General features: G+C 44.3%; 1 protein-coding gene across 1 annotated transcript; it reads left to right on the top strand.

The window, feature by feature from the left end:
* The first annotated feature begins 6,070 nt into the window (after window positions 1–6,070).
* cd59a (CD59 molecule (CD59 blood group) a) lies at window positions 6,071–24,336 on the top strand. Its single transcript, XM_085246441.1, has 4 exons — window positions 6,071–6,229; window positions 7,345–7,446; window positions 7,605–7,678; window positions 23,256–24,336. The coding sequence occupies exons 1-4, from the start codon at window positions 6,169–6,171 to the stop codon at window positions 23,376–23,378; spliced, it is 360 nt and encodes a 119-aa protein (XP_085102567.1). The 5' UTR covers window positions 6,071–6,168; the 3' UTR covers window positions 23,379–24,336.
* Window positions 24,337–25,278: the final 942 nt, after the last annotated feature.

Here is a 25,278-nt window from a genome sequence, read left to right as displayed (position 1 = left end):
TTCCAATGCAAAACTTTATCTGCCTGTTAAAAAAAGAAGATAATCTTCTCACAAACTGGTGTTTGATTTTGAAACAGGAAAAAAGTGGAGAAACAACTGAAAAGACTAACATTTGAATAAAACCTGAAAGCAAGTAAATACTTTCTATGCTGCCTTATGGTAAACTTTGGTAATATTGATAAAGAACAACACTGGCTGATGATAAAATACAGTCAGCTGGCATGGTGACACTGCCAGTATAACCTGCAGGGCTGGACTGGGACAAAAAAATTGGGCATTTTTACTACAGACCGACCCACCAGGTATTAAAGCCATAAAGACTTTGAATGAAAACAAACCCTGTTGTGACAGTGATGTACAGTCTTGTTGGTATATGTATGATTTCTATACATTTTACGTCAGATAAAAACTTTGGTTGTAAGATTTAGATAATTATTTAATAAAAACTAGGTATTTTAAATGAGAATAAGAAAGAAAAGTATTTCTTTGTGCCCCCCTTTCCCTGTTAATTCCCTACCTGGCCCCCTGGCAAAACTTTGCTAGACCCGCCCCTGCACAGTTACCAGCTGTCAGCTACATAAAAAAGGATCCTGGTGGGTGGTCTTCATGTTTCCCTCTCACCACATATCTAAACAGACATCATGACCAGCAGCTTTACAGCTGTGGCTCCAGCAAACATCAGCTGATACTAGAAATTAATATTAAATACATTCTAACAACAGCTGATCAAGCTTAAACGTGCTGCTGTTGTTTAGCGCAACATCCGCTGGTTTCCTCTTTCTGGCGCAAAGTGGGCGATAAACAAACAAGAGAGCCGATCAGCTGATCACTGATCAGTTTCATGATTGAAGTAGCAACAGGAGAGAGAGGGGGAGAGAATGAGAGAAGAGGCAGCTGTGCAGCATAAAGACAGAATAAATCCAGCTTTGTGTCTTTTTTCCATTCTAGCTGAAGTTCGGGACAAACTGCGTCTCTTCTCAGCTCAATACGAAACGTGTAATATTTTCTCTGAATGAGGGACCATTCCATTTTTTTAAGGAGCCGTTGGCAACTCTACTAACTTTATGAATAAAATAAAGTTCACTATCAGTAACATCATAGCACCCACCCAGCTGTATAAAAACTCTGTCAAACTGGCTAGAACGCAGTATGAGTTATTGTAACTGACAGTAAAAAGTCAGCAACATGAAAATAAACTCCACCTAAACTTGGTTTATATCTGACCCAGAGAGACTGCAGGTCATAACTTCTTACCTGAAGTTCAGTTCACCTGACACTTGGACTGGTGGCTGCTTCGGGGCTCTCCTCCTGCCTCCCCTTCCCTCATCCACCTGTTGCCTCTGTGGAAGCCCCGCCATAGCCACCACCAAACAACGGAGTTATTTCTACACATCGACCTGCATCTGGCCAATCCACCACCTCTCATTGTTCATGCCATTACAAAAAAAATAAAAAATAAGTCACTGGGGATATGCCCGATGGCCAGTCCAGCTATGTTAACCTGCAACCAAATCTGCAGCTCCATACAGCAATGTTACGACTTAGATTATATCTTATAACTCATAACTCTTATGTTAGCTGCCCTCAGTAGCATACTGTCTGAAATATTCCACAGCTGCAATAATTCTTTAAGTGTTATTTTTTCCTTGGTATTCTAATTTCACCGAAGTTTACTAAACTCAACAAACTTGATATTACTTACCGGGACATTTATTCTGTCCTCATTTTCTTTCACCGAAAAATTGTTTCCTGCAGTGCCGTCTTTCGTGCTTGGCTCTCCTACCTTTGCTAACGTGATGCGCATAGCGCAGAAGCGATGCTGCATTCACTTACACTCGGATATCTGAGCGTCACCGTGAAAACATAATCGGATATTTGATTGAATTTTATTGTTTTGCCTTTGGGGTGGCACCTGGGGTGGCCAGTCTGGTTTGGGGGGTGGCCTGTGCCCCCCCAGGCCACCCCGCTGGACACGCCATTGGAGACAAAGGCATCATCAGAGTTGATCCTGAACATCTGTGAAGCTGCTTTCTTTCATAATGTTTTCAATTTACTAGAGTTGATGAGCTGATGAAGGAAAAGGCACTATTTAAAAAAACAACGTTTCTGCGGCATTCAAACACTGATGACAGGTTGGCCTCTCTGTGCTCTCCCTGTGGGGGGGAGGGGGGGCATGAAAGTTACTCTTATCTGGTATGTGTCTCAGACCGTGGTTTTGATTGGTCAAAGAAACATGACAACATGAGCTTTAAGGCCATTTTGAGATGCTGTTACTCTGTAGAGACTCCACATCCAGCTCTGAGCTCTCAGACAGGCTGTAAAATATTCATGAGATCTAGTCCCCTGATTTATGACCTGAGGTTTGTCCAGGTGGTCATTCTTCCTGAAATCAGTACATTTTAAAACATTTCAGGCTTGACGTTGTTCCATAAGATTTTCACAGAACTAATTTGTGTTGTGAAATTTTAGCTTCATACATCAAAAACTTCTAGATGTGTGTCCTTGAAAAACAGTCCATCGACCTACTTTCAGGTCATTAGTTTGAAAATGTCTGCACAAGAATATCTAAAACACCCTAGAAATAACAGCCTGGAGTTTTCATCAGAATCAGTCAAAATCTGAATTGTCAACAATTGTCAACAACCACTGATCAAAGCCCTTTGCTCAGAGACATCCCAAATCACAGATCCTGAATTATTCTGATGACGAGAAAGAGCAGTGAAGTTTCAGGCTTTTATCTTTGATAGTTTTTCAGATATTCAGTTTCAAACTTTCCCTCAGATTTCAACGGATCGTTTTTCAGAAACATCTTGAAAAGTTTTTGATTTTAAAGTTTCACAGCAATCGTTATATATGTTAAAGGTTTGTTTCAAATGTCTTTTATTAGAAGCAAGTATCACAGTTGTTACAAATTAATAGAACTTATGCCCCCTTTTTCTCTAAACAAAACAAGACAAAACAAACAAAAGAAAAAAAAACCAACACCCTCTATGGGCCCCGATCCCCCAACTGCCAAAAATTTAAATTTTCCCAAGATATGCAAGTAAAGGGTGCCAGATTAGTTCAAAATCTTTCACATTGCCATTCATGGTATATCTTATTTTTTCAAGGTGAAGAGTATTTGTAAGTTCTGCAAGCCGCATCTTTAACACAGGAACCTCTTTGCCTTTCCAAAGCTGCAGGATCAGTTTCTTTGCGATGATCAATGCATATGACATAAACCTTTTTTGAGAATGTTGTAAACTTTGTGTTTCTTTGGAGATCCCGAAGATAATTACTGTTGGATTTGGCTCAATCTTGTTTTTAAAAATATTAGAGAGGTAAGTAAAAATGTCACACCAAAAACCCTGAAGCCTTGGACAAAGTGCAAAACTATCTAACAGATTTCCATAATGTGTCATACGTTTTTCGCAGAGAGGAGAGCAGTCTGGGTACATTTTGTGAAGTCTTTCCTTTGAGCAATGTAACCTGTGTACAATTTTATACTGAATTAAAGAGTGACGGGAATTAATAAAAAGCATATTTATGTTGCGTAAGACCTCCTGCCAAAAATCTTCCGATACGGAAATCCCAAATTCCTTTTCCCACTCCTCTTTAATTGAGTGAGTTGAAGGTGTACTCATCTCCTGTACTGAGTTATAGAATAATGAGACTCTGTTCGAACCCCCGGCTATCACTAAGGCATCTATCCAAGGTGTCAGACGACATGCTTTCAAACTGCAGCAGATGTGTGCGGATATAATTTCGTAGTTGAAGATATCTAAAAAAAATGGCTGCACGGTAGTCCAAATCTATCTATTAATTGTTGAAATGACATGAAGGTGTCATTTGAGTATGTCTTTTAATTTACAAATTCCCAGTTCCTGCCACACGTTGAAGGCTCCGTCTGCACATGATGGAAGGAAAGAGGGGTTAGCTGTAACAGGCATACTCATTGATAATGATTTCAGTTTAAAGTGCTTAATTATTTGTTTCCAAATTCGCACTGTGGTATGGATCACTGGGTTATAGTTATAGTGTGCACTTGTCAAGGGAGTAGGAGAAAGTAATATTCCACCAACACAGTAAGGAAGGCAGTCCTCCCGCTCCATCTGCAGAACATGGGGGAGTAACGCTGTATCATCCAGTAAGAGGTAAATTATTCTTAAATTTGATGCCCAATAATAATGCATAAAGTTAGGTAGTGCAAGTCCACCAAGGGATCCGTGTTTACATAGATGTTCTTTTTTTATTCTATGTGTTTTGTAGTTCCATTTAAACGGCATAATAATGGCATCCAGCTTGTTGAAGAAAGATTTGGGCAGGAAAATTGGGATATTTTGGACCAAATACAGATATTGCGGGAGAAATACCATTCTGAGTTCACTCTTCCTATCAAGGAGATAGGGAGTGTCCTCCAAAACTGGATGTTGTTTTTTAGCTTCTCCAGTAGAGGGAGAAAGTTTTCTTTCACTAAGGAAATATATTTTCTTGTTATTGTGATGCCCAGATATGTAATTTTTTCACAAGTTATTTTAAATGGGAGAGATGCAAACCACTCATTGCTTTCCAATTTGATGGGCAATACTTCACTTTTTTTCCAGTTGATCTTGTAACCGGCGAAGGTGCCAAATTTGTCAATAACGGAGAGGGCTGCCGGGACGGAGGTTTGGGGTTTTGTTATGTATAGTAAAATGTCATCAGCATAGAGCGATATAGTATTAGAAGTATATGCTGTGTCATAGCCACGTATGGTAAATGGTAAATGGCCTGCATTTATATAGCGCCTTACTAGTCCCTAAGGACCCCAAAGCGCTTTACATATCCAGTCATCCACCCATTCACGCACACATTCACACACTGGTGATGGCAAGCTACATTGTAGCCACAGCCACCCTGGGGCGCACTGACAGAGACGTATATCAGGGTGAGTACGAATCGTCTGTGCCAGGGGTTCCAGAGCGAACAGGACTAAGAACACATGCCTGACGTGTCCCTCTGCTGAGCTTAAACTGAGTGGATAATGTTTGGTTTGTAAGGATTCTGGCTGTGGGATTCTTGTAGAGTAATTTTATCCAGGAAATAAAATCTTGTCCCAGCCTGGATGCATACCATTTTTTAATAAACCAATAGATTTAATAATTTCTTCAGTTGTAATCCTGGCATTCAAAATCTTGCGATCCACCTGATCTAACACAGGGAGATCACACTTATCTAAAAAGTCCTGCATATCTTTAGGCCCTGCAGTGGAATGAGAAGTATAGAGAGATTGATAAAACTGCCTAAAGTTATCATTAATGTCTTTATGTGATGTAACCAGGTTTCCATTGCGTGATCTAATTTTGTGAATCATTCTGTCATTTTTTAACTTCTTTAGCTGTCTAGCTAACAACTTATGTGGCTTGTCCCCAAATTCAAAGTACTTCTGTCTTACAAAGGTGAACGCTCTATTAATGTTGCTGGTTAGTATTTGATTTAGTTTATATTTTAATGCACAAATAGTGTTGTACTTATCTAAAGAGGGAGCCCTTGCATTGTTGGCGTCCAAATCGTGGATCATTTTTTCTAATTTTAACTGTTCTAGTTTATTATTTTTATTCCGTGAGGCCTGATATGATATTATGCACCCCCTGATATATGTTAAAGGTTTGAACCACGAAAGCTTCGTGGAGACGGTCGAGCAGTTTGAGTTGATTCGAGGTTAAATGTGAAAGGTCAAGCAGAAAGTTGGTGTCTTCTCGCCCACCTCTGACCACGGCTCCCACAGAGAGACAGTAATCCTTTGGTGCTTTCACCTCTCTGTTTTCATTCTTTGGTTTGTACGAACACCACAGAAACTGCAAACTGTAAACTTCCTGCTGAACGTGTCAGTTTGAACATTGCAGTGGAACAAACTCACCAAAGAAACGGACCGAACGTTTGACACTAGAGGTTCTGTGACTGCTGGTACTGAGGACACGCCTGTGTTCATGGTGACTGCAGACCGCAGACCCATGGAAATAATGCATGTGATTGTTTATAAGATGATGGCACAGGCTCCATCCAGTGGGTGTGGCCTCTGAGCTACACTCAGCCTTGATGAGAGTCAGTCATCGCTCCTCCTCCTGATCATCATCATCAGAGCTGCTGCTGGATGAGCCGTGGACCTGCTCTGTTATTCTGACAGATGAGTTTGTGAGCTGTGCAGAGATGAAAATGAAGAGCACCCTGGGGATCTGTCTGGTGATCTGCTGCACTCTGATCGGACTGGGTATGTTTGATTCATTCACATGTCTGACTCTGTAGACTTTATATACATATACTTAAACATATACATATATACTTATAAACATAGGGTCTTTACTGTAAAACAGAGAGAGCCTTGAAGAGACTGCTGTTGTGATTTACTGCTGTGTAAATGAAACTGAATACAAAAGCTCAACAGTCCCTGTGTATCTGAACGATACTGAAAGTGCTGAATAGGAAGCATTCACAGTGAGTGGGACGGGTGATGGGTGCGGCTGCTAGCTGTTGGTTTAAATCGTAACTAATGAAAATGGTTATAAAGAAATAAGGTTTTGCACATTTATGAGGATACTGTGGGCTGAAAAGAAGAGCTTCAGATTAAATGTGGCTTTTTGTTCATGAAGCTTTAGAAAAGATGACGTTTTTCTCTTTTTCCAAACTGTAGTTCGAGTCCCACGTGGAAACAGTTATTCGTACACTCTTGCTGGTTTTAAACTAGGGCACTGCTCTCTGACTGCAGATAACAGAAAGTTAAGGAATGGAAGTCGTGATGTATGCATATCCAGGGTCTGATTGTTCTGAGTAAACTGGGGTCTGACGTGAAGCCCGAGTTCCGATACAGTCAGAGTCATTTGGCAGATGGTGAATCGGTCTGAGTCTGGTTAACGGGTTCAGGTGATTGATGGGATAAAACTGCAGATGTGACCACAGATGTTGCGGTCAGGTGTGAGGAGGCTGTAGGTCCATGTAGAGTCTACAGTTAACGTTTCATTAACAGAAAGGCTGTACTGTGACAGGAACTGGCTCTATGGGAATAATCAGCCTCTGTCAGTGATGACCTGTTGTTACCTGACTCAATATGTTTGGAGTGTCTGCAGAGCTGAAAGTCCGACTGTGTTTAAGATTCTTGCTCATTTAACCTGTAATTATTTGACGACCCTAATGACCTGGACCCTCATCCTGGCTGGAGCTGGTTTCACGTTGATCAGATGAAGAACTAGTGTGGACTGAAAGTCTTGATTCTGATTCATTTTAGAAGGCAGGGAACACTTTTTTATGTTTCTGATCATTGTTCCCACTCAGATGGCCTTCAGAGCCCTGAGTGGACATGTTGTAATCCAGATGTGTGGTGTGTTTCAGGATCAGCCATCCGCTGTTACAGCTGTAAGGACTACACTGCCAGCTGCACCAAAGAGCGAGAGTGTAGCTATGACGACGCCTGCCTCACGCTCAGGGAGAGAGGTACAGTCACACCTGCTTTTACCTGTTCACCTATAGAACTGTTCCTGACCTCTGTAAGTCTGGAGGCTCCACGTCTGATCCTCCAGCTGGATGCAAATCAGCCCAGCAGCTCTTACCTCCAAGGTTCTACTCATGTTTCTAATGTTTCTGTCCTGCAGGTGGGATGACGTACCGTCAGTGTATGAAGTACTCGGACTGTGAGTACGGCCGGCTGGCACAGATGTTCCCCCAGGTACCTCTGACCTTTAACCCCTGAGCCTCAGTGGAACTATGTTAGGGTTAGAGTGGAAGTGGTTGTTGTTGTGGTTATTGTTTTGTTCACTCTTATTGTTGCCTTGCTGCTAAACAGATTTCCACTTGTGGGACAATAAAGTATTTGAATTGAATAGAATAACCCGTTGGTTTTCAACTCCAGTCATTATTCTGATGGTAACAGCTAGCATCAGTGCTGAGGCCCCCGCAGACTGAGCCGCTCTGTTCTGCTGCTGATGTTGATGTGATGAAGCTCCTCTTTGTGCCATCAGAGCATCCACTGACACCAGTACAGAATCAGAATCAGATAGCCTTTATTTATCCCCAAGGGGCAATTAAGATACAACAGAGCAGCATGACGTTGAAGATAAGGACAGGGCACAAACAGGTAATAAGAATGAGATAATAAATACACAGAATATACAATACATACACAGTTTTAAAATTAAAGTGACTGAATAGGTGAATAAATAACTGTAAGTGACTAAAAGTGAGTAAAGTGTCGGCAGTATAACAAGAGTGTAGAGTAGTTTATGTTTCTGGGTGTGGGAAATGGCCTCATCGGCTGGAGTTAAAAAGCAGAGCTGCTTTGGGGACAAAGGTGGCGCTCCTCCTCCTCTCAGTCCTGCAGGAAATGCAGTGGAGGCGTCGCCCAGAGGGGAGCCATTGAAATGCAGGGTGAAGAATGTGAGAGGGGTCGTTGATGATTTTGGCTGCCTGTCTGAGGGCCTGTTGGCTGAAAACCTGCCAGGGTTCTGACAGGCCAATGATTGTAGAGCACATTGATGCAGTGTGCTGCAGTCTGTTCCTGTATGAAGGCTGAGGGAGTGGAACCAGCAGGTGATGGAGAAGGTCATGATGCTTTCCAGGAAGGCATAGTAAAAAGTCATCATGACGGCTGTGCTGACTCAAAAGGAGTTGAGTTTCCTAAAGAGGTATAGCCGTTGGTGGCACCTTCTGAGAATCTCCTCTGTGTTGGCAGAGAATCTCAGGAGGTTGTCAAAGATGGTTCTCAGGTGTTTGTACACCTCAGCTACCTCCACTGGCTTCCCGTGGATGGTGGTGGTGACTGAAGCAGCCAGATCCCTCTGCCTGCTCGAGAAGGTCACCACCATCTCTTTGGTTTTGCTCACGTTCAGTTCAAGTTTGGAGCTGTCACACCACTCTACAAACTCCTGCAGAGCGGGCCCGTGGTGTTGTGAGGGCCTGACAGCAGTGACAGGAGAACTGTGTTGTCAGCATATTTAACCAGGTGACAGTTGGGCTGTGTGGATCTGCAGTCATCAGTGTAGAGGATGAAGAGCAGGGGGGAGAGCACACAGCCCTGGGGGGAGCCAGTGGAGGTGGAATGGAGACCGGAGAGAGAGTTGTTGACCCGTCCTGTTGGTCAAAAAGTCCAATATCCACTGAACATCCAGGTGAAATCGGGAGGAAAGTTTAGTGGCCAGGATGTGAGGCTGCAGAGTGTTGAACGCTGATGAGAAATCAGCAAACAGAAGTCTGGCAGAGTCAGGGAGCTCCAGATGTTTGTGGATGGAGTCCGAGATGAAGAGTTTTGCATCATCGACACCTCTGCGTGCACAGTAAGCAAACTGGAGTGGATCCATCAGGGGGTCAGTTGCTCTTACGATGTGCTGTTTTATGATCTTCTCCATGGCCTTCATCACCAGGGAGGTGAGGGCCACAGGACGAAGATCATTCAGAGACTTTGTGTTGTTTCTTTTGGGGATGAGGATGACTGTGGAGTGTTTCCACAGCTGGGGGACAGTGTGACTGTCAACTGAGTGTTCAAATAGAGTCCAGGACACACTTCCTAGTTGCCCTGCACAGTGCCTCAGAACTTGACTGCTGATGTTGTCAGGGCCAGGTGAGCTCCTCTCCCTGATCCTCCTGAGGGCTCTCACCACGTCCTCAGTCTGAAGGTGAGTGCAGAGCTGCCAGGTTTGAGTGAGGATCTGGACTCCTCAAGCTGGGCCATGTTGTCCGTCTCAAACTTGGTGTAGAAAGCGTTGAGGTCGTCAGGGAGGCAGGAGGGGTTTCTGCCCTCCACCTGGATGGTTCTGGGGGTGGTGACCACAGTATTCACAGAGGCCATGGTTTTGAGGCCCTGCCAGGGTGGTGAATTTTTTTTCAGCAGTATTTTTGTACTCCAGTTTAGCAGTTCTTATGGCCCTCTTGACCTCCCTGTTGACCTCCTTTTTATCCAGTGCAGAGCCGGTGAAGAAAGTCCTGTTTTTTTAATTAAGGATTTCCTTGAGCTCCTTGGTGATCCAGGGTTTGTTGTTGGGGTAGATGGAGACTGTTTTTGAGGGGATAATCTTGTCAACACGGAAGGAGATGTATGATGTCATCGTGTCAACCTATTTGTCGATGTCATCAGAGGGAGAAAGAAGGCTGTCCCAGTCAGTGGCTTCGAAACATCCTTGTAGGGTGAGGATACTTTCCTCTGTCCACTGCTTGATGTTTTTGGTGACCTTTTTAATCCTCTTGATGACTGGGCTGTAAGCAGGGGCCAGCAGGATGGTGTGGTGGTCTGCTGAGCCGAGAGGGGGGAGGGGGGGAGGCTTTGAATGCATCTGGTACAGAGCCGTAGCTTTTATCCAGAGTCTTCCCCTGACGTGCGCTGCATGTAACATACTGTTGGTATCCTTTAAGCGACTTGTCAGGGGAACAGTGGTTGAAATTACCCAGGATGAATTTGGGAGAGTCCGGAGTTAGTTGTTCCAGTTTGTACAGAGTGTTAGCCATCAATGACTAGCCATCAAGAGGCCAGCAGGATGGTGTGGTGGTCAGATGTGTTACAGTGGCACAGTCACATCTTTCACAGTAAAATGGCAGATTTTTCAAAACCCGCCAGAACAAATGTTATCACCTCATGTGGCTCATTAAAAGCCTGAAGTGAACCTTTCCCAAAAAAATGTTTCCATTAGCGCACCCACTGACCGATCCCAGTCAGTGGGATCGGTCAGTGGGTGCGCCGGGATACCGATGCAAATGTGGCGAGACAAGGTTGGGATATAAAGTAAATACTCTTCAGTTTTAAAGAACGACAACGCCACCCTGGGAATTTCACCCAGAGAATACTGGAAATGACACTAAATCACCAGAAAGGCACTTAGGTTCGCTATACTCAGTCCAGAGACGAGGTTCAATGATCAACAAATTCACAATTTATTAATAATTATTTAAAACACCATATAAAAGCACAATCATAAATATTCAAGTACAAATATGCTTAAAAAGGTATTCAGAGCTGAGGCTTACCAGTGGAGGGGCAGGGATGCCACACACAAACTAAAGAAAGAAAACACACCCAAAACACAAGTGCAACACACTATCACACACACACTCACACTAATAAACTAAACAAGGCAGGTGTGTACACTCAAGGGATCCCACCACCAAGGCACCCTAGTCTCCTCCACGTCGGCACTCCGCATCTGAATAAAAAGAAACAAAGAAAATTTTAATATATTACAACAAACTAATGTGTAGCACCGGGGGATAACCCAACTGCAGGACCACACTGGTGATCTACAGCTAGAAAAAGGGCCTCCCACCAGTGGTGTAACAAAAATCCAAAGTACAAATCAAAAGCAATAAAACGACATACAATCTGGATAAAACTCTAAAATCTGGAGCAAACGGAATCGCCGTACTGCTCCAACTTGCCGTCCACACGACGATAAGTTAACAGTCAATCAATAGGCACGCCAGCTGACTCCGATAACCGGCATGCATATGGCCGTTGTCCACGCCGACGTCCACTGTAAAAGCTGACAGCAGCAGGGAAAGAATTCTCACAACGGGAACAGACGGTAAAAGCACAGCAAGGCAAAACAGCAGCACTTCAGTTCGCGTAGCTTGGCGCAAAACTACGGTCCACACTTCCTGCGAAACATAATAAATAATTACTATAAAAGAACAATAGAAGGCAGAGAGCGTAACAAAAGTTGATTACGTACCAAGTAAGCCGGGTCACAGAACGTAAGCAGAATAGCTCAGAGGAGGCTTCTATAGCTACGACCAGCCGCGATGGAGACTTTAGAGGAGTAACCCACAAACGATCTCTACCACACCGAGGAAGTCAGGTGACCAAAAAGGAGATCACAGGCAAGCGATGCAGAGACACTCAAATGGCCACTATTTATACTAGCGCCCCCTAATGGGCCAGGCTGAAAGTGGGTTGGACCGAGGGATAACATTCATCCTGCCACATTCTACCCCTCCTTCTTGCATCGTCGCCCCGACGATGAATTACAAAGACACCCAGATTAGTCCCAAGGCCTAAAAAATGCAGAGACAGCATGTACCCTAGGCTCAGAAACAGAGTTAGCAGCCCCTTGTGCCACCTCCCCTGTTGGTCTTGGGAGATGATGGATGTTTGAATGCTGGCCAGCTGTGGACCGGGTTGTTTTTCGCACCACCACATTTCTTGTATCAGAACTCGTAGAGGGAGCAGGAAGAGAGCTAGATGGAACTGGTGCTACACTCGGAGTAACTGTACAAGTGGCTGGAACATCGGAAGTTCGGTCTTCTGGTGGAAGCAACAACTCAGGGCTACTTGGAATCACTGCCACTGGGCTGTAAGATGGTGAAACATTTACTTGAGGAGCTCCTATGCTCAGGAATAACAGGTCACTGTCACGTGATGAGTCATGTCCTGGTTCTGGGGAGGATATTTCTGGGCCATGTGAGCTACTGCTTGGAGCAGGCCCTTCTGATGGTGTAGCTGCCGTTACCACAGCCTTCAACAAGGTACGATGAACATGCTTCACACTGCTGGGATCATCTGCAGGTGCAATGGTATATACTGCCCCACCTCCTTTAGGTGCCTTCAGGATTCTATATACCACGGGTTTCCATCGATCTTGGATTTTACATCTCCCTCTTCCACTCAGATCGCGCAGGAACACCAACTGGCCATTGTTCAATGGTGCCTCTTTCACCTTTTTATCATGGTGCCTCTTTCTGCGGTCGGCAGCCAATTGCAATCGTTCCTTGGCTCCTTCATGTACAACCTGTAGCCGGGCTTGATGCTCCTGAATCCACTCGTGCACATCTCCACTGATGGGGTCCGGTACTCTGCCCAACAGAAAGTCCACTGGCAACCTGGGTTCTTGCCCAAACATCAATAAGAATGGGGTTTCCCCAGTAGCCTGATGGGGAGTGGTATTATAACAGTAGAGTAACTGGGGCAAACATACATTCCAGTCTCTTTTTCTGGATACTGGCAGGGTCCGCAACAAATTGTGCAAAGTCCTATTAAAACGTTCACACTGACCATTTCCAGCCGGATGATAAGGAGTAGTGTGGGACTTCTCGATACCATAAAACCTGCAGAGCTGCTGGATCAGGGAGCTTTCAAAGTTACGACCCTGATCGGAATGGATACGCGCTGGTACACCAAACTTCGAAAACCACTCAGTCACGAGAACCTGGGCCACTGTAGCAGCACATTGGTCACGAGTGGGGACAGCCAATGTATACTTGCTGAAAACATCAGTCATCACCAAAACGTTCTCCAGCCCATTCCGGGAAGGTTCGAGCAAGGTGTAATCAATGGCCAAGATTTCATTTGGTCGAGAAGCCAACAAATGTCCCATGAAACTTTGAGCTGCTGGTTGGGTGTCTTTTGCAACTTGGCAACGTTCGCATCTCTGACACCAACGAGCTACCTCAGCAGACATACCTGGCCAATAGCACCGTGAGCGGAGAAGCGCTAGGGTCCTTTCCACACCTTGATGGCCGTGCTCCTGATGAACATGAGTCAACACCTGCTCAATTAGTGCACTAGGCAGCAAAAGCTGAAGTACCACCTCGGCACCGTCAGGGCGATGAACCTGACGATACAGAACTCCTTCCCTTTCGATCAGACGATCCCATTGTCGTAGCAGCACCAGAGCAAGTGGAGCAAGCTGCTGCCGCTCCTCAAAGCTGGGTCGCTGCTTCCGTCTCCAGAACACCAAGATCTCCTTTATCACTGAGTCGACCTGTTGGAGGGTATGAAGATCAGGAGTAGTGAGATGGGGCAAAACTGTAATGGCAGCTTGTGATACCTCAGCTGGTCCCAGCCGCAAGGCTTGTTGAAGAGGTCCAGGCAAGGCTGTACCAGGAACCATGGCTTTAATCTCCTGAGGATCAGGTGGATGCTGGCGAGATAAAGCGTCTGCATTCTTATTACTCCTTCCTGACCTGTACTTTAAGTCAAAGTCAAACGAAGCGAGCTGAGCTGCCCAGCGCTGTTCAGTAGCCCCGAGTTTAGCAGAAGACAAGTGACTAAGAGGATTGTTGTCGGTGTAAACAATACACTTATGGCCCAACAAGTACTCTCTAAATTTCTCAGTCATGGCCCACTTAAGTGCCAAAAACTCCAGCTTCATTGAGCTATAATTTAGCATATTGCGCTCAGTGGGCCTCAAACCCCGACTGGCATAGGCTATTGGCCTCACTTTACCTCCCTGCTCCTGGGAAAGCACTGCCCCTAGGCCGGCATGGCTGGCATCCACTTCTAAAATAAAAGGCAAAGAGAAATCTGCATAAGCCAGCACTGGTGCTGTCGTCAGCTTAGTCTTTAATGCCTCAAAACTTTGAGCACACTCGGCAGTCCAGTTCTCCACGACACCATGCTCTGACCTCTTCTTTGATTTTCTGCCTCCCCACTCTGCCACCAGTCTATGCAGAGGTGCCGCCAACTTGGCAAAACCCTCCACAAAACGGCGATAATAGCTGGCAAACCCAAGGAAGGAGCGTAGTTCCGAAACAGTCTTAGGAGGCTGCCAGTTAGCCACCACTTCCACCTTGCTAGGGTCCGTAGAGACACCTTGATCGGAGATGACATGGCCTAGGTAGCGAACCTCCCGCTGGAAAAAGGCACATTTGGCAAGCTTGGCTTTTAAACCTTCCTGCTGAAGCCGACCTAGCACCACATCCAGCCGCTCAAGATGTTGCGATACTGTTGATGAAAAGATTACAATGTCATCAAGATAGAGAAGCAGAGACTGGCACTGTTGATCACCGAAAAGGCGTTGCATTAGTCTCTGGAAGGTGCTAGGGGCATTACAGAGCCCAAATGGCATTCGGTTCCATTCAAATAGGCCGAAAGGAGTACAGAAGGCAGTCTTGGGCCTATCCTCTTCCGTAACTGGGACCTGATTATAGCCACTTGCTAAATCCATGGTGGAAAACCAACGGGCACCAGTCAGCGCATCTAAGGATTCTTCAATGCGCGGCAGGGGGAATGCATCTTTCCTTGTCTTGTTGTTCAGTTGCCGATAATCAACACACATGCGCGGGCTGCCATCCTTCTTCTTAACGAGCACAATGGGAGAAGCATAGGGGCTGCTACTCTCTCTAATCACCTCGGCCCCTAACAACTGGTTAATATGCTCTTTCACAACCTCGTACTCTGAAGGGGGGATGCGCCTATAACGCTGCCGCACGGGGATATCGTCTAAGACTGGAATGTCATGGGAGATCAAGTTAGTGCAACCCAAATCAGTGTCATGAGCAGAAAAGACAGAGCTGTATTTCTTAAGGAGAGACCTCACCTGTCCCTGTTCCTCTGCTGACAGTTTAGACAAATCAATCCCTTCCATCTGATCCTGCACAGTAGGAGTGGCGGTGTGAGATGCCATTGTGGCTACGTTAGGGAGTACTTCTGTCACACCAGCGGGCAAACTGACCACATGAACATCTTCCAGGGTCCCTATAACGGTCCTAGGGTAAAGCAAGACCGCCGTAGTCCCTACATTAACAACTGGTATGTATGCAGTACCTCTAACCACTCGAACCAATGCAGGGGACGCTAAAAGTCCAGCAGGCAAGTTAACATCAGTAGGTTCAAATAACACAGTGGCACCTGAATATTGCTCAGAACAGGTGGCGGCCACTACTTTCATTACACCACCCGGAATGCAACATGCTCGCTTACCCCTCACTCTCACATGGCCAGACAAATCCAGTGGGGCTCTTATACTAACGTCATGGCACTTTTGCAGCGCCTGCACAAGGGGTTTAGGGGCCTCTGTGACAAAGCCCAAACTAAACAATGCTTCACCGTGTTGCCCAAAAAGCTCGTGGTAACACTTCCGAATGACATTCATCCCCAATACACCCGGAACCGTGGAAGGTCCTGCACCTGGAGGATCTTTAACGACCAACACGCCACACTGTGGAAGAAACTTGTCACAGAGCTCTACACTTAACTCGATATAGCCAAGGTAAGGAATGGACAACCCATTAGCCGCTTTAAGCTGCAACCAATGACAAGCTTGGAGACGCTCTTGACCCCAGGACTCAAAATGCTGGCGGAAAAAACTTTCAGTAATGGTAGAGACCATGGACCCTGTATCAACCAAACAAGGTACTTTTATACCGCCCATGTCCACATCTATATGAGGACAGGATGAAATTAATTTCGAGACTGCCTCTGGACCATTAGAAACAACCCTTGAGCCAATAGACACCCCACCCGAACTGTGGCTCGGCAATACGGAGGGTGCTAGTTTTCCGAAGCCGTATTTAAAGGAGAGTGCCTGCGATTATGCAGAGGGGCCTGCGAAGGAGGCCGGGAACGAGGAACGCGTTCCCCATCACACTCCCGAGCAAAATGTCCAGGTTGCTGACAACGACGGCATATAATGGAGTCGCCCCGTCCTGAGCGAGGCATTCGATGGGGGCCCTGCAATCGAGCAATGCTCTGAGTGAGCTGATTAAGTTGCTCCTGCTGGCGCTTTAACAATTCCTTCATCTCGCTCATCTCAGACAAATGGGTAGACTGAGCTATTCCTGAGGGACCGCTATGGACCCCATACTGAATGCCATAAACAGAAGGGACAGAACTGCTTCTATGCCTAACGCCACTAGGCAACCCTTCACGTTCCCACCTAATAGCTTCCCCTCTAATCTCCAGCAATGTCAGTGTTGGCTGCCTCCTTACTAGCTGCTTTAACTCCCGCCGCAAGGTACTATCTAAGACCTGTTCAACAAATTGATCTCTTAATAAAACGTCAGCATTGGGCATGCCATTGGGGGCACTCGATTTAACTTTCTCCATAAGACCCAAGAGAGCGAGGGAAAACTCTTGCAGCGTCTCACTTTCCTGCTGTTTTCTAGAGAAGAAAGCTTCCTGCAATGCTACATAGGAGTCCGAACAGCCATAAAGTTCTTGCAATATAGTAATTATCTTAGCAGGATCAGTCCTCTCTGCACTAGAGCGATATTTAATCTCCTCACGTGCTTCTCCTTCTAGGTGGTCAAACAGGAAAAATGCTTTATCAGCCAAAGACAAATGACGTGCTCTAGCACAACCTTCTATTTCCTCCAACCATTCATTCAACCCTATACCTGATTTTCCTCTAAACATAGGGCACTTTCTGTCACGGGGCACAAAAACTAGTCTCTCTGCTACAGAGACACCAGCCGTTGGGGGGTTAACAGATGATGCAGTTGAAGTAGAAGGTGTAGCACTAGTACCTGACCCAACAGCCCTCTCCTGACGCAGCCTCTCATTGTCTGCTTTCAGCTGCGCGATCAAGTCCCTGAGTTCCTGTAACTCTTCCTCCATCTCTGTAACACAGCTGTGAAATCCCACACCAAAGTAGCTGCTGCTTTGCCTTTATTCTGTACAAAATAATATAAAAAAACAATTTACGTTACACCAAACAAAAAAAGAAGAACACACGTCTCTGTTTTAAAGAGTATATCCTGTCGACAACGCCAAGTTTGTGGCGAGACAAGGTTGGGATATAAAGTAAATACTCTTCAGTTTTAAAGAACGACAACGCCACCCTGGGAATTTCACCCAGAGAATACTGGAAATGACACTAAATCACCAGAAAGGCACTTAGGTTCGCTATACTCAGTCCAGAGACGAGGTTCAATGATCAACAAATTCACAATTTATTAATAATTATTTAAAACACCATATAAAAGCACAATCATAAATATTCAAGTACAAATATGCTTAAAAAGGTATTCAGAGCTGAGGCTTACCAGTGGAGGGGCAGGGATGCCACACACAAACTAAAGAAAGAAAACACACCCAAAACACAAGTGCAACACACTATCACACACACACTCACACTAATAAACTAAACAAGGCAGGTGTGTACACTCAAGGGATCCCACCACCAAGGCACCCTAGTCTCCTCCACGTCGGCACTCCGCATCTGAATAAAAAGAAACAAAGAAAATTTTAATATATTACAACAAACTAATGTGTAGCACCGGGGGATAACCCAACTGCAGGACCACACTGGTGATCTACAGCTAGAAAAAGGGCCTCCCACCAGTGGTGTAACAAAAATCCAAAGTACAAATCAAAAGCAATAAAACGACATACAATCTGGATAAAACTCTAAAATCTGGAGCAAACGGAATCGCCGTACTGCTCCAACTTGCCGTCCACACGACGATAAGTTAACAGTCAATCAATAGGCACGCCAGCTGACTCCGATAACCGGCATGCATATGGCCGTTGTCCACGCCGACGTCCACTGTAAAAGCTGACAGCAGCAGGGAAAGAATTCTCACAACGGGAACAGACGGTAAAAGCACAGCAAGGCAAAACAGCAGCACTTCAGTTCGCGTAGCTTGGCGCAAAACTACGGTCCACACTTCCTGCGAAACATAATAAATAATTACTATAAAAGAACAATAGAAGGCAGAGAGCGTAACAAAAGTTGATTACGTACCAAGTAAGCCGGGTCACAGAACGTAAGCAGAATAGCTCAGAGGAGGCTTCTATAGCTACGACCAGCCGCGATGGAGACTTTAGAGGAGTAACCCACAAACGATCTCTACCACACCGAGGAAGTCAGGTGACCAAAAAGGAGATCACAGGCAAGCGATGCAGAGACACTCAAATGGCCACTATTTATACTAGCGCCCCCTAATGGGCCAGGCTGAAAGTGGGTTGGACCGAGGGATAACATTCATCCTGCCACACAAATATTTCCTTTAAGGACATGTCCAAGTTTTAACATTTCTTTATTTCTGGGACATTTTAGCTGCAAGGACTTTTTCTGCTAAGGAAGTGTTCAGTTCAGAGTCTAGACCAGGGGTAACAAACATAAGGCCTGGGGGCCAAAATCAGGCACAGCAAAGATGCCCACATGAAGCCTTTGCAAAATGTACAGAAGGGCATGATTTTTTTAAATTTTGAACTGTATTTTCACAAGTTTTTTAGGTTTATTGTTACTCATAAAAACCTCCCCCATGACGGTTCATGAAAGTCATGAAATAATAGAAAAATTCCATGTTTTCCTTATTAACTATAAAAATGTTTTGTAAATGTAATCCGAGCAGCATTTTTTTTCTTCATCATGCAAACATGCTGTTGGAATTTAACTATTTATATATGTCAGGCATTAAATGTGTAAATAAAGAGGATCTGGCCCACCTAAGGTCGACTTCCAGCCCACAGTGTAAAATGAGGTTGACATCCCATGTCTGGACCAACACATGAGAGGGTTTAGCTAACTCTGTGCATCCATGGACGTCACTGAGACACACCATCTGTATTTTACACTAAAGTGAGGCTGCTGATAGTTTAAAGAAAGCTTTGCTTCAAATGCAGATGATTTACTTCACTGCAAAAAAACCCTCGAATAATCAAAAAGTCACAGCTCAACAGATGTTTCATGAAGCTATTTCACCTCTTATCAAAGAGGCATCTTCATTTTTTTTTCACTTCCATTGATTAAGACCGCCACAGAGAACCCGCACAGACATTTTCAATAATCAGTCTGTGCTTCATGAGTCCTCCTCACAAACCTGTAAAAATCAGAGAGCTGTGGCTGAACAAACAATCCAAAATCCAAAATGTAAAAACAAATCTGAACTCAGTTCTTCGAGATTTCTCTGAAGAAATAACATCACATAAACAATGTTCCCTCTAATGTTTCACGTGTCTGAGCGAACACACAAACTCCCTGAGCCGACACTTGGACCACTGTGAGCAACAGCAGACGTGAGCACTGTGGTCACGCCAGCATCCAAGTTACATGTTTATTAAAATAATCAAATTACAGCATTTCTGTTAGACTACTTTTAATTAACTGCTTCAGCCCACTTACAATGAAAATTTAAAGAAGATCTTGTTGATGACCTGTGCAGCATGTTAACACTATTGGAAGGAAAAATAACTTCAACTCCAACTTTGAAAACACAACTTTCTTTTTTTATATATTTATAAAGCTCTGACTTGTATTATGAGTCTGTGGTCTGTTAGAGAGTCTGTAACTCTGTCTGTAAAATACAGTAAATAATGACCAATGTTGGGCAATTAATTATATAGTTACTTGTTCAAAAAAGTAACTGAGTTATGCAATTAATTAATGTTACGTTCTTAGTCTAGGCGAGTATTGAACGCAACAAGAAGCTGGCCCACTCACACACCACCCAAGCAAGAACACCAACAACAATATCTTTTTAAAGTGCTAAGCAGCCATTTATTTTCTTCAGCAGTGAGCAATGCCAAAAATAACAAACAAAACTCCCTAATGGTCCCTACGCTTTCCTACACAAAATGAAAACCAAACAAAAGACAATTCACTTACCTAACTTTCTAAATGAAAAACAGGAGAAAACTTAATCAACAAAAATGGCTTCTCACGCCTACTAGGCTGCTGCAGTGAAGGATATATACAAGGTGAACAAAATACACGATAGCTACTTGACAAATCTATTTACAGCTATTTACAAAATTGAAGTACTAACGCCAGACACACACACACACGAGGTTATACTTGCAAATAACTTTGTCAAAGAAACTCTACACAGCAATGAATCAAAACACAGGTTCTTTGTTGGATGGTGGAGGTTAGCAGGGCCTCCTCCTGAAGGTGCCTGTGTGGGCGTGTCCCACCACCTCTTCTGCCTGAGGTGCCACCTTTCCCTGTTACACAGCTGACTCACATCAGTAATTTAAAGTATTTAAGCCCAGGGAAAGGTGAGCTCTGGGCCAGAGTGCCATTAGTGTGGTTACAGCTAGTGAGCTGCACTCTTTTTGACTTAGGTTGTACTTTATTGACCAATGCCTGAGTTTTGTTTGTTTTCCTTAAATGGTGATAGCGGCTTGTCCGTCTCTTTTAGTTGAGCTACTGTCATGATTCGAGTTTTGAGGAGAAGACAAACGACTGCATGGTCTCAGTAGATGCCAGAATAGTGATCTTTATTACACACTTCTAAGACAGAAGCATGGGAAGACAAGCGTACAGCCACAGATCTCCGCCGGGCGGCGGCTCTCCATATCTTTTATATTATTCATGATGACGTCACACAGACCTTACTGGAAATGATATCAAGTCCCCACAATCCCAAAAGTCTTCCTTATATAGACATCAGATGGTACTTTTAGAGAAAAACAAGTGTGTGATCTGTTGTGCATTTTGTGAAACTGTGAGTCCACTAGAGAGGATCTCCTGAGACGACCTCCCTTTGTTAATAAGTGTGTATGTGAGGGAACGTGCGTGTGTTACATAAGTCTGTATATATGTGCACGTTAGTGAGGCCTGACTACGTGCATAACTGAATGTAACAGTCCAGCTCGAGTGGAGTGGTGATGTTGCAACAGTTTAAGCAGAGAGAAAGTAAGCTGGTGGAGAATTACCTTGTAGCCGATTTACTAAGAAACTAAGAAACTGATAAACTGATGCAGACTAATGAAGTAATAATGAACTTACAACAGTGCATGTAAATGATATCAGTGAGATTAAAATAACATCCATTATCCTAACAACTCCTTTGAAACAATGTAAGACATTCAACATAATACAGGTCAATCCAACAGATCTAATGATTTTCACACTCTTCTAAGTCAGAGGTCTAATGCAAACTAAAACTACATACCATATTATAATGCAACTACTTTGATCTCATATATAAGGTAACATATGATAACAAATTAATCTCCACACTACTTTAATAAAACTCCTTAATTTAACCCTCATGCCTTGTCTCCTTTTTCTGACCTGGACACTTTTTGTTACTTCCCCCTCAACGCCTAGACCCCTCAGGGGAACGTAACAGTTAGAGAGTCTGTAACTCTGTCTGTAAAATACAGTAAATAATGACCAATGTTGGGCAATTAATTATATAGTTACTTCTTCAAAAAAATAACTGAGTTTTGCAAACAACAAAGTTTTTTGCAGCTGTTTACCTAAAAATGCAGCCAAGGCATTTTTTAAACAAACATTTCAAACTATTTACAGAACAATCAGCTGTTCTGCATCAAATCTGATGCCACACAAATTATTTGTGCCGCTCCAAAAATAATTTCTGTCCACTATGAGATGAAGGAGAACAACAGCCTGATACCTGCAGGCCTGACAGCAGCAGATGTGTCACTGCTGTAACACCTGTAACACTCAGCAGGCGCCTCATTGTTCTGACACACACAACACTACTGACTACACTACACACTGACTACACAACACTACTGACTACACTACACACTGACTACACACTAACTACACACTGACTACACACTAACTACACACTAACTACACACTGACTACACTCTCACTACACACTAACTACACACTGACTACACACTGACTACACACTCACTACACACTGACTACACACTGACTACACACTGACTACACAAGATTTGTGTTGTGCTAAACGTCTCAAATCTCTCACATCTCAAACACGCCGTCACTCCTAAAACTTCCCCCTCCCTTAACAACTAAATGCCTTTTGTGTGTGTGTGTGTGTGTGTGTGTGTGTGTGGGGGGGGGGGGGGGTGTTTTTGCTCACAGGCTTTCCAGCGTTTTACTTATAAAACGCCGTTTTTATCGTTTCTTCCCGCAGTAAATATAAACAACGACAGTATTCAGGAAGAAAAACAAACATTGCAGATATTTTATCATAACTCTGGTTTTACGCGGCCGATCAACACAATTTAAAAACTGGTATAAAGTCCACACTTTGTCCGTCAGTTGTTCCGTCTGTCCTGCTCACATCTCCAATGGTAGTACACGTTGTCATTAACGTGGCTTCACTCCACATCAGCCGCTTTGCTCGCTAAAACACCAGCACATAAGGACGCTGTCATAGCCTGTCAACCACGTTGATTAGCTGCATATATACGAATGTGCATCGCATCATTGGCTGGACTTTGGGATAAGGTGGCATCGTTCTGATCCCATACGGGAGCAGCCAGTCACTGACTCACACTGCAAAACTGAATTGTTAAAGTATTAATTTTAATCTCAATTCAGGTTAGATTTATTTTTGTGCGCAGCTTTTCTGTGCGCAGAGACCGAGCCAGCAGTGCACAATTGCGCACGCGTGCAGCTTAGAGGGAACATTGCACATAACTGCAGTGCTGTTGTAAACTCTTCTCCTCTGGCACGTTCAAAACCCTCCTTTAGAACCGCCTTAAAGGTTCCTGAAGGTTCCTGCAGTTCTTGAAGTTTCTGGAGTCCAGACTCCAGTGTGATCGATACCCTAACAAGGAGGAATTAGTGTATTGATTATGAATATGCTCCTACTGCTGTGCGTGTTTTGTCTGATCACTGATTTGTGACATCATCAATTACTTCCAGGTTTCCAGTTTTACCTTCAAGTGCTGCAACTCTGACCTGTGTAACTCCGCCCCCTCCTCTGCAACAAGCTCTGTGATTGGTGTACTGGCCTCGCTGGCGGTCATGTGGTGGTGCATCCACTGAAGGGCGACCTGAGCAGCTCTGCGGTGCCCCCCTGAGTCCTCTTTAACCACGGCAGCTTCTCATCAATCGCAGTACTGATGCTCACTGATCAATCAGCCAGTCCTCCTCACTTTGTTACATTATTGATAATTAATCGATCAGTTTCAGCCTTAAAGATCCAACATCCCGACCTTTGATCGATCACGAAGCTCCCATAAATGTTTAAAAGTGAATCCTGCAGCATCCCAGCTGCTGATCAAACATGAATATTCAGCCTGATCGATCGCTGATCAGTCACATCTCAGCAAAGACGCATCACAAACACCTGAAGACTGACCGAGACCTGCACTGAGGGAGTGATTGATGTTTCAGGCCAGTGTTTGTGAGAAAACATGAAGATTTTATTCATTTTAACCCACTTGTGTACTTCACACTTACACACTACAGCTTCAACATAGCTCTTTCTGCGGTTCTCAGTCAGATTTTCAAAATAAAATAAGTTGTGAGCAGCTCCCTGTGGCTGTCTCTGCATCACAGACAGGAACTTAAATCAGACAGATTCTCAGGCAGGTTCTGACTGGGTTTCTCTCTGTCAGGTTTCTGGAGGTTCAGTTATGGATAAGAAGTGGAAGCCTCTCTGATTCTGAACGTTGCGTCTGAGCTGATATGTGACTGAGGTTTAGCTCTCTGTAGAAGCCTGAAGGCCTTCCTCGAAGCAGCTGCTTAAATAAAACTAAAACCCTTAAATGATGATTTGTGTGGCGTTTGTTCTGCTGCTGTTTGCAGAAGCACAAAGCATAAGAGGAAACCTTCAGTAAAGTCAAAGCTAACGCCGAGCCCTGAAAGCTGCTCTCACTCATCTCTGTGTACATGAATAAAGGTTTCTGCTCCTGTCTTTCAAAATAAAGTCAAAATAATGTTATCTCTGATGGTGTGACTACATTTGAATGATTAAAGGCCTTCTGCTGCTTTCAGAGCAGTCTGCAGTCTCTGATGTTTGTGTTTCTGTAAAAGCTGATGATGATGCTGAAGAGTTGGACAGCATTGCCCCCTGCTGGCTGACTCAGGTTTGACGTCTATATCTATCTATCTATCTATCGATCAATTCCTTCTACTGCAGGAATCGTGTGATATCACTATTAGTCCACGATCGGCAACACAACTGACTGATCCCGGTGGCTGAGCTTTCATAGTCAGAATCATTTTTTAACCCAGAGGAAACAAGACTGTTACAACCACAAAAGTTCTTTCAATGTGAAATATTTAAAGACTTTCAGTCACATGAGGCAAGATTCACTACAATTCACTACAGAACAGAAATAACAAATGTTTAAACTAAATTTGATGCTTGCTGCAGGTCCCAATAAAGTTGGCACAAGGTAAAAATGTCTGAAAAAGCAAGACGGTTCAGCTGGTAATAAGTTAGGGTAGGGTTAGGGGTAAAGATGTAAAGATGTTTAGAGGTAAAGATGGCAGAGGTTTTAAAAGACTGTGGAGTACTTCATAAACAACACAAAGACTTCGCCATGGTCTGCAGTGCGTCACACCAGAGTGTGTGTGTGGGACGAGGCTGCACTCCTTTATTGGACACCTGTGGACCACACTGCATTCCTCATCAGCATGATTGTGCTGCTTACCAAATGTGCCCGGGAACACTGTCTGAAACCAGCATTGTTAACACAGCCCACCTGACTGAGGTCAGCTGCCGTCCTTTACCCTGATGGGACCGTCAGCACCGGATGTCAGAGAGCTCCTCCATCCTAGCCTCCACCCGTTCAGTCCTCCAGGAAGGAGCTGTATTCCAGGAAACAGCTGAAGTAATCACTGACATGACTCAGTATGAGTCTCCGGTGTAACAGCTCGTTTCATTATTGAGACATGTTTTTGATTTTCATGACATCTGACTTGTTTTTGCTACCTC

The sequence above is a fragment of the Mchenga conophoros genome, linkage group LG15 (assembly GCF_057382185.1).
Source record: "Mchenga conophoros isolate Kocher_MC1m ecotype Shallow Benthic linkage group LG15, M_conophoros_male_GT1.1, whole genome shotgun sequence".
Lineage (NCBI taxonomy): Eukaryota > Metazoa > Chordata > Actinopteri > Cichliformes > Cichlidae > Mchenga > Mchenga conophoros.
Note: the sequence above shows the minus strand (reverse complement) of the source record. Positions and strands in the feature narration are given on the sequence as shown.